This window comes from Oculina patagonica, chromosome 4 (genome assembly GCF_052425735.1).
Source record: "Oculina patagonica isolate OP01 chromosome 4, crgOcupat, whole genome shotgun sequence".
NCBI classification, from domain to species: Eukaryota; Metazoa; Cnidaria; class Anthozoa; order Scleractinia; family Oculinidae; genus Oculina; species Oculina patagonica.
The window spans coordinates 49,001,822-49,015,538 of record NC_135761.1 but is presented as its reverse complement, the minus strand read 5'-3'; the positions used below and the strand labels follow the sequence as shown (position 1 = coordinate 49,015,538).

General features: G+C 41.5%; 2 protein-coding genes across 4 annotated transcripts in view; both read left to right on the top strand.

The window, feature by feature from the left end:
* LOC144650376 (epidermal growth factor receptor kinase substrate 8-like) overlaps positions 1 to 4,874 on the top strand; it is a 30,889-nt gene extending 26,015 nt beyond the window's left edge. For all 3 annotated transcript variants that reach the window (XM_078510038.1, XM_078510035.1, XM_078510036.1), the window contains 6 exons: positions 700 to 835; positions 1,225 to 1,251; positions 2,221 to 2,568; positions 3,437 to 3,508; positions 3,606 to 3,722; positions 4,237 to 4,874. In XM_078510038.1, the coding sequence (XP_078366164.1) occupies positions 700 to 835; positions 1,225 to 1,251; positions 2,221 to 2,568; positions 3,437 to 3,508; positions 3,606 to 3,722; positions 4,237 to 4,569 (1,033 nt within the window). In that variant the 3' untranslated portion in view covers positions 4,570 to 4,874. The remainder of the gene's footprint in view (positions 1 to 699; positions 836 to 1,224; positions 1,252 to 2,220; positions 2,569 to 3,436; positions 3,509 to 3,605; positions 3,723 to 4,236) is intronic.
* A 4,366-nt stretch (positions 4,875 to 9,240) lies between these two features.
* LOC144650365 (uncharacterized) lies at positions 9,241 to 11,979 on the top strand. The gene has a single exon (XM_078510022.1). The coding sequence runs from the start codon at positions 9,405 to 9,407 to the stop codon at positions 11,781 to 11,783; it is 2,379 nt and encodes a 792-aa protein (XP_078366148.1). The 5' UTR covers positions 9,241 to 9,404; the 3' UTR covers positions 11,784 to 11,979.
* The last annotated feature ends 1,738 nt before the right edge of the window (positions 11,980 to 13,717 follow it).

The following is a 13,717-nucleotide window of genomic DNA, read 5'->3' as shown; positions in this document are numbered from 1 at the left end:
AGGACACAGACAATCCAGTGAAACAATCAAAGCTCGAAGCAAAGACTTCGCGAGCGAGCGAGACTTGATTAGACTTGATTGGTTTTGGTTTTAATTCTGATTGGCTGCGAAAGTGGCGCGAGATTTTTAAACCAATCACTAAGCGTAGTAATGCAAAACCAAAGCAAATGCAAATTACTTTCGACACTCAAGTGAAAACCGCTCTATCAATTTGACAGATACATAACAGTATGGACAGTTATAAGAGCAGAGAGGAGGCGTGGCTGAATTTTTGCAGTGGATTCGACATCTAGAGGTCCTCGGAATTTTTGTGGCTAATTTCAAATTGGGACTCCCCAGTCGTGCTTCGTAAGTAGCCAACTGGTCAGCCTCCCCTATCCCCGTTTCCACTCCCCCCCTCCCCCCCCCCCCCGGATGGGTGATAGTCCATCGCAGGGCTACCCCGACATTTAGTTCGTTACTAACTCATTTATGCACCTGGCTGGAGGAAAGGCACTGCGAGAATAAAGTGTCTTGCCCAAGAACACAACACAGTTATTCCAGCCAGGTTTCGAACTCGAATCAAATCTAGTGCACTAGCCATTAAGCCAACGTACCTCCTAGGTTTTATGTAGTCCCCTCAATTAGCAGAGCAGTCGCTAGATACTAACACTTAGTAAAGTTTGTTATTAAGTAATAACTTGTATTTTCTCGTTACAGTTGTGTGACAGCGTTGTCTGGAAAGTCAGCTAAAGATATGGAGTCAATGACCAAGGACCAGTTTAAGCAGGCTTGTGGGGACGCTGAGGGATCTAGAATTTTCAGTCAGTTTGCCGTGCAAAAGGCCAACTGGAAGGTACAAAAAAAACTGAAGTTAAAAAAAAATAAAATATTTTTTTATTGTTGTTTCTTATATAAAAAAAAAAACAAAAAAAAAAAAAAAATTTTTAAATGAACATTTTAAAATGAACATAACAAATGTAACGGTTTATCAATGTTATTGCCATGCCGTTATTTTGAAAAACAGTCTCATTTGCGTCTTAAAAAAGTGCTTTATCTCCAAACTTAAAGAATGTTTTAACCTCACATCAAAGTTAGCATTGTTGATAATAAGCTAAGCCGTTAACAGATTTGCAGTTTTACCTACAAATGATACTCGATGTTCTGTAACTGGCAGATTAGTACAATAAGGTTTTCATATTTTTCTTTCTTTTAACCTATATTGTTGTGTTGTTTTTCTGCTAGGCGTCTAATAAAGGCTCTGAATTAGCGGTAAGTAGAACAAGTTTTGCTTCTTGGCAAATCGGCGTTTATTGAACTACGCGGAAAGGCTTACCGTATTTTCTCGATTTAATGCCCCGGCGTTTATTTCAAACTTAGCCTGGTGAACCCGGCGTTTATTTGACTCGTGTAGTTTATTCTTGTCCTGTTGTGTCGGTTTTTTTAGGCAACGGGTTTTATTGATTTTTTTTTACAAAAAATTATCTAGCTGATACACCTAGAGCTTATTATATCCAAATAAATACCTGAGGGGTCTATTTTCAACCCCACCTTGGAGACGCGGCGTTTAATCGAGAAAATACGGTACATTCTTTTTTATCCAGACAGTGAACTGTGTATATGATGATAATGCTGAAAAAAACCTGTTAGTTGATACGCAATTCGGGAAAGTCAAGTCAGCCATACCAAAAACAAGATATGCCCCTTCACTAAGTTTCCGCGCTAACCGTTCGCATAAGTTAGATGTTTTCCCGCGTTTGACACTAGGCGACCTTCAGATTGGACTACGAGTACGAGTTTTCAAACTAAATTCGTGTGCCTCCTATAATCACTTATCACACCAATCTTATCCTTAACGTTTATTTATGTGTTAGTCAGCAAAAGGAAAGAGTTATAGCTTGGGGGATATGATTGTGTTGAAATTCCAAAGTCGTACTCGTACTCGATCTCGTACTCGTAGTCAAATCTGAAGGTCGCTACTAACTACATTTTCCCGCGCTAACCGTTCACGAGTTACACGTTTTCCTGCGCTTTCTGTTAAGACACTTGTTACATGTTTTCCCGCGCTTGGCACTAACGACGTCCTTATTTCCGCGCTTTGAAGTACACTGGGATCGTTTGCTTCGCCTTTTCCCGCGCGTTTAGACACGCGTTACATGTTTTCCCGCGCCTGCCGTTGAAACACTAGTTACAGCTCTTGTTTAGCCTCGCCCGTGAGCGTGAGTTAAATTTCTCTTCCAGTTCATCATGCAAAAACGTAAGGAGAAGTCGGAAGAGAAAGCCAGCGAGGAGCTACAAAACGCCGGCGAACTTCGAAGCATTGTTGCTGATGCCAAAGCTGTGGCAGCACAAGAAGAAATCGAATCTAGACGCAGAACATCAAGCGCAGGGAAGAAAACAGTTCAGCTTGGTATACCTGCACCTAAACCTCGCCCAAAGAGCTTTGCAGCACCCGAGACCAAGCCGCGCAAGGACAACAAGACCGAACGGAAGTCTTCCCGAGGGACGTCGTTTGATGGCGAGTTCATCCCACCTCCACCAATGCTTGAATCCGAAGATCAGCCGGGAAGTGCCGAAGGCAGTCCGAGGGTAAGCGATGGTGTTAAAGGTAGCCAACTAGGCACAGACTACTGAAAAGCTCAAACTTTTTTAGGACCAGAAAGATTCGCAGTTGTCTACTAGCCTCTTTGTTTCTTTACTTGTTGATATTCTGCAGAAAAATACCCCAATTACTATAAGGAGAATGTCAAATTTCATTTCAAGGCTTTTCGGGAAACATGCTGGGTGCCTTTTAGGCGTTACTATAGAAAGTTGACTTTGAAATAACAGGAGCTACTAAGTTGCTGGCGACAAACAGTTAATGCTAACTGCTAATAAGCGATATGTAAGTGTAAACAGACCAACTTTGCTTTTAAAAACTGTTATTTTAACTAAACTGTTTTTTTATGTGACTTTCACAACAATATTGAAGATGCTACACGCGATTTTAAAAAGGTAACACGTTGCAAGCGCGCGCTTGAAAATGTGACGTCGTTACGTGTAAAGTTTCAAAAAAGAAAGAACTTTGCCTCGGATTTGGGTTAAAGATGAATTCCAGTCCGTACTGCGCAATCTCGGCTGCAATGTTTATGTGAGCCTCACAAACAAAGCAAAACTAAAAATTACGTGACAAACTTACCTGTTTCTTCATTATTAACGCCAGATATCCTTGCAGAACAAATAATAACAAGTAGAAGAACCTTGACGCTATTTCAAACCGACGTTTCAGCTCATCGGAAAATCTTGAACGAAGCGAACTGTAATGGCGGACTAAAAAACCTCATGTATGCTGTCACCGAAGTGTAACGTTTCAACGAATTCAAAACAAAAACGAAAACAAACCCCGAGTCTGCGCAGTACGGACTGGAAATCAGCTTTAATATTGTCGAATATTGACGGCTCGCTGTACCTTTTTCAGGCGAGAAAAGTTTCTACTGAAGACGTGGAAAAAATTATGCACGAACAGAAAAAACAACAGGAACTGCTTCAGGTCTGTAAATTTGCCTATTTGTCACACAATCTTTTCTAGCGACTTAAAAGTGTTCCTTGCTATAAACGGTGTTTCAATATCCTTTTTATTTTATCAGGAACACGATAAACAGCTTTTCCTGCTTGAACAGCTGCAAAGACAAAAGTTAGAACTGGAGCAACAGAAACGAGAGTTTGAAGAACAACAACAGAGGGTGAAACAGGCCGAGTTACAGGTGAGTTGCGTGACTAGGTAACCTATGTCACGCAAAGTTCTGTAAATCTGTTTGTACTTGTAGCGCTGAAAATGTGATAGGAACATTCGTACGTTATACGCGATGAATGACATGTGTGTTTGTAGGTTTTTTTGGCAGGAAACTGTGTAGATATCTAATGTCAAATGCGAGAAAAGTGAATCGAACGTTTTAGGTAGAGCTTCCTTAAAGGAGGTGGTGGACGTCTGGTGGTGGGGGGTGGGGGGGGGGGGGGGGGATGGAAATCCCATTCCCATTTCCCAGCCTAAATTTTACCCAAATTCCGTTACCCAGCCTATTGATTTCCCGATTGTCAAAATCCCAAGCCTAGTTGTATTGTTTATTTGTTTGTGATTCCCAGTCCCAGTGACACAAATTTCATTTCCCAGTGAGAATTTGCCCAAATCCCAGTTCACATCTTACTCCTTCAGGCTCCCCAAGAAATCAGGGTATTTATTGACCATATTCTAATTCTTCTCCGTGGATTAAATTCCAGGAACAGCAGAAGGAACTTCAGCGTCAAATCCAAACACAACAAGATCAGTTGAAAATGAACCAAGACAAGCTGGTCCAACAACAACGATTCCTGTCAAACTACGAGAACGTACCCCCTCAGTTCACCTATGCCCAGATGCCCCCTGTAATGCCCCAGGTGCCTGTCATGCCCCTTGCGGGTGTCCCCACAGGGGCCCCTACTTACCTTTCAATGGGAGGTCTTCAACCGATGTACACACCGTACCCTACTGCGATGGCGCAGCCGGGCGTAGCACATATGGTGCCTTCCATGACTTTGCCCCCGGGAGTAATTCCTACGCAACCACCCACTTAGCGCTGTGGTAGCTGATAATATGAGAAGTATTTTGTAGGAAAATGCCGTGTAATTAATTCAATCAGGAATTATATAGTATGGCCAATGACATTTAAAATGCGGGCTGAACGATTCGCATGAATATCGCGCTTAGTGCTGAAGAATATATTTTTAGCGCGTTGTAAAAATAATTCAGTCAAAACCAGTTGCCGAATTGGGATTTGGGTCATTCATTCGGTGGTGGGGAATGAGGGGTTAACCTAACCTCTTGTCCACCCTACTGACTGGGAACTATTAAACGCAGGCGCTATTTGCTCGTTACTGACTTTTCATGCAGGCTTCATTCATCTTTAGATTTCATTTGTTGTAGTTTCTAGACGTGCTTGTCAACCTTAAATGCTGTCACGTGGAAAGTCTACGTGAATAAAGAAAACCTCCAATACGGAAATGCCTCAGTGACGGGTGTTAAACCTACTGGGGGATACAAATGCATAGTTCATTTGTACTCAAGACTACGGTGCCCCGTTATTATACAGGAAATGTCCCAGGGTTAAGGTTTACTGTAATCTTTGTGAAAAAGTTAGTCATTTTGTCAAGATAGAACTAGGGTAGAAAAACACCCTAGACGTTTCATTGAAGAAACAAGAATTAGGATTGGAGACAGATTACAAACAACGAACTAGCCTAAGTATTTAAAGTTGCGGCATCCGTGCTCTAAGCAAGTCACTTCACATCATACTCATCTTCTGTGGTTAGCTCTTTGTAGAAGCCGTTCGTACTTACGCACTGATTAAGACGAAGTAACCAAGCCTTATGAAGCTGTCGAGGGACTGGTACAGAGTTGAGCTATTTGTTGGGAATCTTGAAACACGGAGGGTAGAGGGTTTACGTCACTTTATTTTAGGTAATTCTATTTATTTTCGTTAAGAGCTGTAAACTTCAAATTGGCAAAGCAAAAGTCATTAATTGGCAAAATCACGGCCACATAACAAACAAGGATGATTTTCGAGCATTGTAAAGACTGTAAATGACACTTTCATACAAATTGAGATAAACTTGAAAAAAGTCGGGCCAAGGTTTTCTCGATTTTTCAAGTGGACCCAAACGCAATCCGTTTAAATCTTCTCGAATTTTGCCCGTCCATGCCCCTTTTTGGCCTTTCTGTGTTTCTTTTGAGTTGTTCTACAGTTTTAAGCCGTTGTTGTGATATATCAGTTATTCTATGACTAGATGGTCAGTGTCGAAATTGCCTAAAATTGCATGACAGCCCCTTTAGCTAGAAGGGCAATCTTCTTCCAGGCGAAATTAAATTTTGCTCAATCCAATTCAATCTTGTCTAGTATTTATTTTGAAATACTTCTTGAGAGGTCAGTTTGTTTTTTCACTGTTTGACTCTTAATTCCCCCCCCCCGGGGGTGGGGGCCGCCTGCGTGTGCCGGCCCGGGGCCCCCCCCATTCGCTTTGAAGTAAAAGAATTTGACGAAACCGTATACATTGTATACACTTCCCACCTTTCTAAGCCTCGATAGCAAGTAAGGCTTGGTTACAAATGAAAAATTAACTTGATATTTTTGTATGGTTTATTGCAGTGCAGTTAATGGTTCTGTCTGCTTTTTGTATAGAAGGATTTATAAAGCTTTTTTGTGTAGCTTTAATTGTATACATATTGATGTGCCTCGGTTTAGAATATAGTCAAACTATAATACATGCAGTTATAATTGTAGATATGCAGAGCAGTTGTAGGCATCGACATCCCAATAGTTTAAAATCAATGATAATAGTAAATTTCTCATTTAGATATTCACAGAACGTAATTTGAATTTTGTGGTGGGCAATTCCTTTCCTTAAGGGATTTTTTTGGTTAAACACTTTACAAGGGAAAGTGTAATAAATTTGTAGTTTTTCCCCAGGGGTATTCCTAGTGGTGTTGATGTTTCTAATTGATCTGAACTCGATGCTCTCGCATTCCCGTTTATATAAAGTATATATATCTATGTAAAATGTAGAGGATATCATGTTACAAACAGTAAAATTTGATAGTATATGTAGATTAATCCATGAAGGGGAGGGGGGGGGGGGGGTTAACTTGTAAAGCCACCAGGGGGACAATGCGTCGAAGGGTAGTTAGTTGTACTCCAGCGAAATACGCCTGTTCGTTAGATAAATTAAAGCTTTGACGCTAAGAATACGAGGGAGTTCTAGCAACTACAACTACAACAACAGCAGTAACACGGACGGCGCTAAAAAAATGTTTAAGAACAAGTATGTAAAATGTCTGGAAGTGCATTGTGCATCTTGACTAGATGTCTTGCAGAGGACGTCAAAGAACATGTCAAAGAGCTCGAATGCAAAATGGCCACATTCTCTAATGGAAAACGATAGTTATGACAAAATGTTTGATGTTTCCACGTTAAAAAAACATTTATATTTAAGTCAGTTCTGTTACCGACGCGCAAACAGAGTGAATCGGAATGTAAAAATATAAAACATTTTTCGTTAGACGTCCTTTTCGCCTGTGGTATCTCGAGTTCCCTACGGACCCGTCATACGACTTCTCAACAATCAGTGAATTTTGAGCAGGAATTACTATATTTAAATGCCGAACACGCGAACGTTTACTGTTTAGTAATTGTAATTAGCTATGAAGAGAATACAAGAAACCGTACTGATGCAAACGTACTTTAAGTCGGTGGTCGTGGGATATTGAAAGTGCAAATTATTTTTGAAAATGGGTAACGTCTGAATCAGTGCAATTTTCTGTAAAATAAATATCTTTTGTTCTTGCGATCATCTTGTTTGTGAACTAAATTTCTGTGTTTTGATATAGTAGTAGCGTTTATGCCAGTTTTCCCCTGCGGGGGGGAAAAAAGGGGGGGGGGGAAAATATAAAAATTTTTGGAAAAAAAAAAAAAAAAAAGAAAAAAAAAAAAAAAAAAAAAAAACCAACCCCCCCCCCCCCCCCCGAAAAAAAAAAAAAAAGAAGGGGACGAAAATGGCCAGTTTTAAGCCCATTCTCGTCCCCAGAGCCGCTCGTCCCTCTTAACCGGCAGAACCTGGGGCACAAGGAACAAGTGGCTCAAGCTCTGGGGACACCTGACTTGATTGGCTAGATATAAATTTAAATATAGCCAATCAGATCAACCGGTTTATAATTTCCCTATAACAAAGGGGTTTTTAAAACGGATGATTTGATTTGCTAGATTTAAATTTCCTTTGTTGAACATCTAGCCAATCAAATGTGTCCTCAGAGCCATTCGTTCCTTGGGACAAGCGACTCTGTGGATAGACTGTTCACAGCCCTCTATTTTTTCGTGTTTTTCGATCGATGAGCGCGCGGTTAGAACGGCGAGAGAACTGGACGCCAGCGCACGAGAATGGACCACAAGACAATAAGCACTGAGTAGTGCAAATCCTTCCTCTGTTCAGTTTTACCGACCCCCCGAAATTTCCATCTTGCTGTGTAGCACTTAAGATGCCCGTGGGTGGTCCTCGATTGATTCAGTGGTTATATATATTCACAAAAGAAACAATTCGTTGAACCAATCAAAACGCGTAGTAAACGCGCGCCGCGGAACCCATTCTCGTCCCCATAGCCCTTTCGTTTCTCTTAGCCGGCTGAGCCTTGGCACGAGGAAACGAAGGACTCTGGGGACACAGGATTTCCAGTCTTAGATTCTAGGACTTCCGGTCTTCATGTATGCAGTCATGAAGTTTTAAAAGAATGTATGAGAGAGTCGTTACGTTTTCGACTTCCGTTTAGAAAGTCTTTGTTTCAAACAGCCAATCAAAAAAATTCGAATTAATTCAAAAATCCTATGTCCCCAGAGCCCTCTGTTTTCTCGTGCCAATCCGGCTAAAATAAAGGAAAGGGATATGGGGACGAGAATGGGGAAAACCCATGTGAGCGAGTCGAGATTGGTTTTGGATTCACTTGATTGGATGAGAAAGCGGTCACCTCGTCTCAGGGTCTTCTTCACGTTTATTTTCAAAATGGCGGCTCGCCGCCAGTCATTTTGAAAAGCGGAGAAGACCCTGGGGTCGAGCGGTCGAGAAAGCGGCGCGTGCTTTTTAAATCACTGAGCGTAGTAATGCAAAACTAAAGCAAACGCATTTTACTTTAAATACTTAAGTGAAAACCGCTTTTGAATTAAGCGGGCAATGGGAAATGTCTGTGGGATTTCTGAGGCTAGCGCATCACTTGTCAACTCGGCTAATTAAAAAATAAATAAATAAATAAATATAATTAACCAATCAGAATACGCTATTGCTGGCCAATACTTTCTAAGTAAGAAAGATGCAATACTCATCATGTCACAAGCGTGGGCCAAAAAATTAATTTTCTAAGTATTCGGGGAGAGTTTTCACATTTATTTTTATTTTTAAAGCGCTGGCTAGGACTGAGGGAATCGTCGCGCTCGTTGTACAATCCTAGTACGACCCAGTACGCCCCTCGCGCCGCGGTTGGTAAAAATTAATTCCCGAGATTGGATTGTACGATCTTCTGTATTCAGAACTTGGCAATTCATTGCTGCCGTTTGATTGCATCAATTAGCTGCACAAAGACCTGCTTGTTTGTTGTCATTCGCTGTCGGCCACCAGTCGATAATTGGCGATTTCTCGCGCCACCAGCAAACTCATTTGCATTTGCTGTATGGGCTATGACGATTCTTGCGCATAGCAGAACTGAAAAAATGAAGTCGTAATTTTCCCGTTTGGTCGAAGGTTGACTCGCAAATGAAGCTTTCAGGAAATTTCCCCAGGTACTTTCTACAAAGCCAGCTGGCAACATTTGTGAAGCTGTGACTGTTACAATGATTTCAGATCTGTAACCGCAATATGGCCGACATTTGAGATTAATGGGAAACTGCTTGGCAAAAAATGACGGTACAAGTGATTCAAGATCCGATATAAGAACCTCGCAAATAGATATGTCATGGCCAGATGATTTTGAAGACATAGCACCTACCAGCCTCCCCGACGTTGTGGTCGAAAATGGAAAACTAACTTTAGATTTGAGTTTCTTGAAGCTGAAATCTCTACCAGAGCAGGTATGTGAACGAAGGAACATCGAGGTACTCAATCTGAATTGCAACAAGATATCAACTTTTCCTTATAAATTCGCAGCACTTCGCAACCTGAAGGAGCTTTATCTCAGAAATAATTTTTTAGAGTTTCTTCCAGCTCAAGTATGTACCTCAATCAAGTTAGAAGTCTTGGAATTGAATCGAAATCTCATCGATACTCTCCCGTACTGTATAAGTCATCTCTGCTACCTTCGTAAGCTAAATCTCGCCTTCAACAACATAAGAAATCTTCCACCGAGTATTCGCTACTTAACGTATCTGGAGTATTTGAACATGGAAGGCAATGGACTTCAAAGTATTCCCGAAGCTGTTTTTTCACTGTCTAGTCTTGAGGTTTTGGTTTTGAGTGACAATGACATCGCGACTATTCCAACCAGTCTAGAAAAACTGGTCCATCTAAAAGAGCTCTATTTAGACGACAACAAGCTCTCCGAGCTTCCAGCTCAATTGCTGCAGTTTCTCTCCGGGCTTGAGAGTTTAAATGTAAGCAACAATGCAAAACTTTTAACTCTGTGTGAAAGCGAAAAGCCCAAAAAGCAGGCTAAACAAAAGCTAAACAATGTCGACCCAAATACGATCGCAGAAGTTCGCACACCCTATCACATCCCTCAAGAATCAACAACGGTAGTGGCCGAAGATCGTTCAATGATTTTCTCAGAAATAAATCTTAACCACCCTGAAAATGAGAAGGATGTTTTTGAAGGAGATCAAGGACTTGTTGAGTTGAAGTCGGAAGACGCAAAACCTGACGCTGCCGACATTGTGAAGCGAAAGGCCCGTGAGACCAGAACGAGAGTTGGCGAGGCTGTGCGCCCTTCACCAAAGTGGGGAATACTTGTCCGTGAGCTCAAAAAAGCAGGGTTTTTACCAACTGTTAATGTGAAGCTTCCGAAACGTCAGAAAAAGGAAAAGCGTGTCAAAAAAGTGAGTCAGCGATCGCGTTATACGTGGAGAGGTTGGCGCGTAGATACCAATCCTGAGTCAGTCTCGCAGAGAGAAGCATCTTTAGGTTCCTCGTTTGATGACGAAATGGATGAGTTTGGACATCCACGGAGCATCAGCCAACTCCTCCCTACAGTCAAAAGGATCGGAGGACGGTTAACTCTTGATCTAAGCTGGCAGGAGCTCAAAAATATCTCCCCAACAATCTGCCAGTTAGTGAATATTAACACGCTTGTTCTTGACTACAACGAAATTGACGAGTTGCCTTTTGGGATAGGCAGTCTATCAATGTTGCGCATTCTTAGTTTAAATTGTAACAAGCTTGTTTGCTTTCCAGAAAATTTGCGGTTTCTCACAAATCTTAGGCGTCTGTACCTTAACGGAAATCACTTGCGATCGTTTCCTGATTGGATTGAAAGTTTTGAACATTTGACTTATCTCTCTGTAGAAAATAATGGGATGCCATTTTTTCCTGGTGAAATCTGTAAGCTGGGAAATCTGGAATACCTTCTTCTGGCAGGAAACAAGATCAAGGAATTGCCCGAGAAGATCAAACAACTGAAACACTTAAGAGAATTGTTTCTAGGACGGAACACTATTCGCACAGTTCCATATTCCATTGCTGAACTGGATTCATTGCGCGTGTTGTATCTAGACAACAATGGTCTTGAAACGATTCCATTCTCCGTAACGAGTTTACTGGACTTACAAACATTAAGCCTCAATGGCAATTCCCTGACTTCAGTCCCGGATAACATCACGAACCTCCGTAACTTAGAAGAACTCGACCTTGGAAAAAACAACATCAAACACTTACCATTTTGGTTTAATCGCCTCCAAAGCCTCCGAGTTTTGTTTCTAAATGGCAACGGTATGTCCATTTTCCCAGAAGTGCTTTGCAAGCTTACAAACCTTCATTCACTTGACTTTGGCCAGAACGACATAACTGAACTCCCAGATTTTTTGCGGAGCAGTATTGGTGAAATGTCCAGCTTAGAACAGCTCGACCTGTCCAACAACCAGCTCAAAAAGCTGCCAGAAAGTTTCAAGGATCTAACTAATTTGGGAATTCTTCGCCTCGAAGGAAATCCCTTGACGGAACTTCCAGGAAGCATGAGCGAACTTTCAAATCTTCGTAAACTTTATGTGGACAAAACTATTACAATTCCGCAAGAAATATTCCAGCTTTCTGAACTGGAAATTTTCTAATTTCCACCATTCGACCATGCAGATATTAAAGAGTATGCCTAGCTAACATATACGCCAGGCAGTCTTTTTATTATGGCCTTCTCAAGGCTGGCGTGAAAGCGCGTTTTCGCGCGCGTCTGTATTCCAATATTCAAACTTTTCGATTTTGCGGAAAATTGTGAAAAACGAAAGATTTTAGATTAAATAAATTGCTCAACCATTCCATTTGTTGTATGTATTTATAGTTCAATTAGTTACAGTGCTTGGTAAGTTTTAAAGTAGCCTGGATTTTAGAGGTCAAGCCAGGTCTGAAATACGGTACGAAAAATTCTATTATCTTGGTTCGAACTTGAGGCATAAACTTCTAATCTCGTCCCCAGGGCGCTTTCCCCTCCCACTTTGAAAGGAAAGGCGCCCTGGGACGACCGGGACGAGGTTTCTCGCCCCCATCCTTGCCCACCAAAAATTCCTAGAATTTCTTTTAATACTTTTAAGACCGACTGTCGGTTATGGTGGTCGAGACCTTCTGGCCATGTTCACACTTGGTACCCGAGCGCCCAAAATGTTAGTGCCGTGTTCAGACACTGGGAATCAAAAATACCCAAGTTCCCTTCAGGTCTCGGCACGGACACCGTGGCCGAACTCTGGCGTGGGTGCTTGGGAAAAAGCTTTTTCGGACGAATTCCCAGAGAGAATCGTACTCGGGCACTGTGTCCAGACACCAAGTGAAGGATCAGATTTGCGAGTAAAAAGTTTATTGCCCCCGCAGGGTTTTGGCCCAGAGGCCAAAACCCGAGGAGGCACACTAGGAGTCCCCGGGTGTATACATACAAGGACAATGAATATTTGTTGAAAAAGTAAGAAATGTGTCTGTAGTGGGCGAAGCATTCTCGATTTGACGAAACTAGGCGCGCACGGTCGTGACGGGTAATATTTTTGCAAGCGCGCACGGTGGTGTCGGGTTCTTGCAACCACGAGGTCGCGTTTGGTCACGTTCGCGTTTCGAGCCACAGGCGGCCCAAGCTCTCTATCAGATTACCTTTGGACGTGACTCTTGCTTACGAGCGGTGTTGTGTTACAAAGATTCGATTTTAATATAAGGGTTTGTATGGGAAACAACGGTTTTGCTTTAAAAGTAAAAAAATATATATATTTTGTGAACAAAGTTAACTTACTCTGATTCGTTGTTTCATTCTTTGTTGTCTGCCAGCTTCTCAGGTCAATACAACGCGTTTTCGGTGAGTTATCGTTATTCAGGTGTCCACTGCTAAAATAAAGACTATTTTATTTTATTTTATTTTATTCGTTCGAGCGGTTTCTCTGCTTTGGTTGTGTTAAGTGATATTTGAAGCAAATGTTAGTAATACGTCGAAAGATTTTGAGCAATTGGTTTCGTGTTCTTGGCTACGTGCCGGCTACCTATGTTCCAAGCGTTACATTTGTAAGGTTTGCTTTCGGAGGTTTGTTGTATCGTAAACATCTTACAAGTTACAACGAGTAATAAACAAAAGCGTGAACTTTGTCATGTAGTACAAGGTACAACGTAATTCGTTTCGCTAACAAACTGTCAGATTATTTGATCCAAAGAGTGGGTTGTTTTCTCGAATCTTGTGCCATATTTTGTTACTCGTGGAATTTTTTAGGCTTTTTGGCCTGGAAATTATTGTAAGTTTATTTTGAATGTTATAAGCCCAGGAATAAGCTTGTGTGTTGTCATCACGAATAATGTGTTATGTGTTATTTCCGCTAGGTGTTATTTACGCGCGCTAGGTAATATAATTCGACTTGAACTTGTGAATATTTTTAGGACGTAACGGTGTCACACAACAAGAAATTCCGCATGACACAGTAAAAAAGAAGCCTAATTGTGCAGTCCATCGGCATTAATAATTAAAGGCGACAAAAAACAAATTATAAAAAGGCGGGGGCAGCTTTATAGTGAGAACTATTACTAG

Excerpts from the sequence above, each read along its gene's own strand:
- LOC144650365 (XM_078510022.1), top strand. The coding sequence starts at position 9,405 with ATGGGAAACTGCTTGGCAAAAAATGACGGTACAAGTGATTCAAGATCC.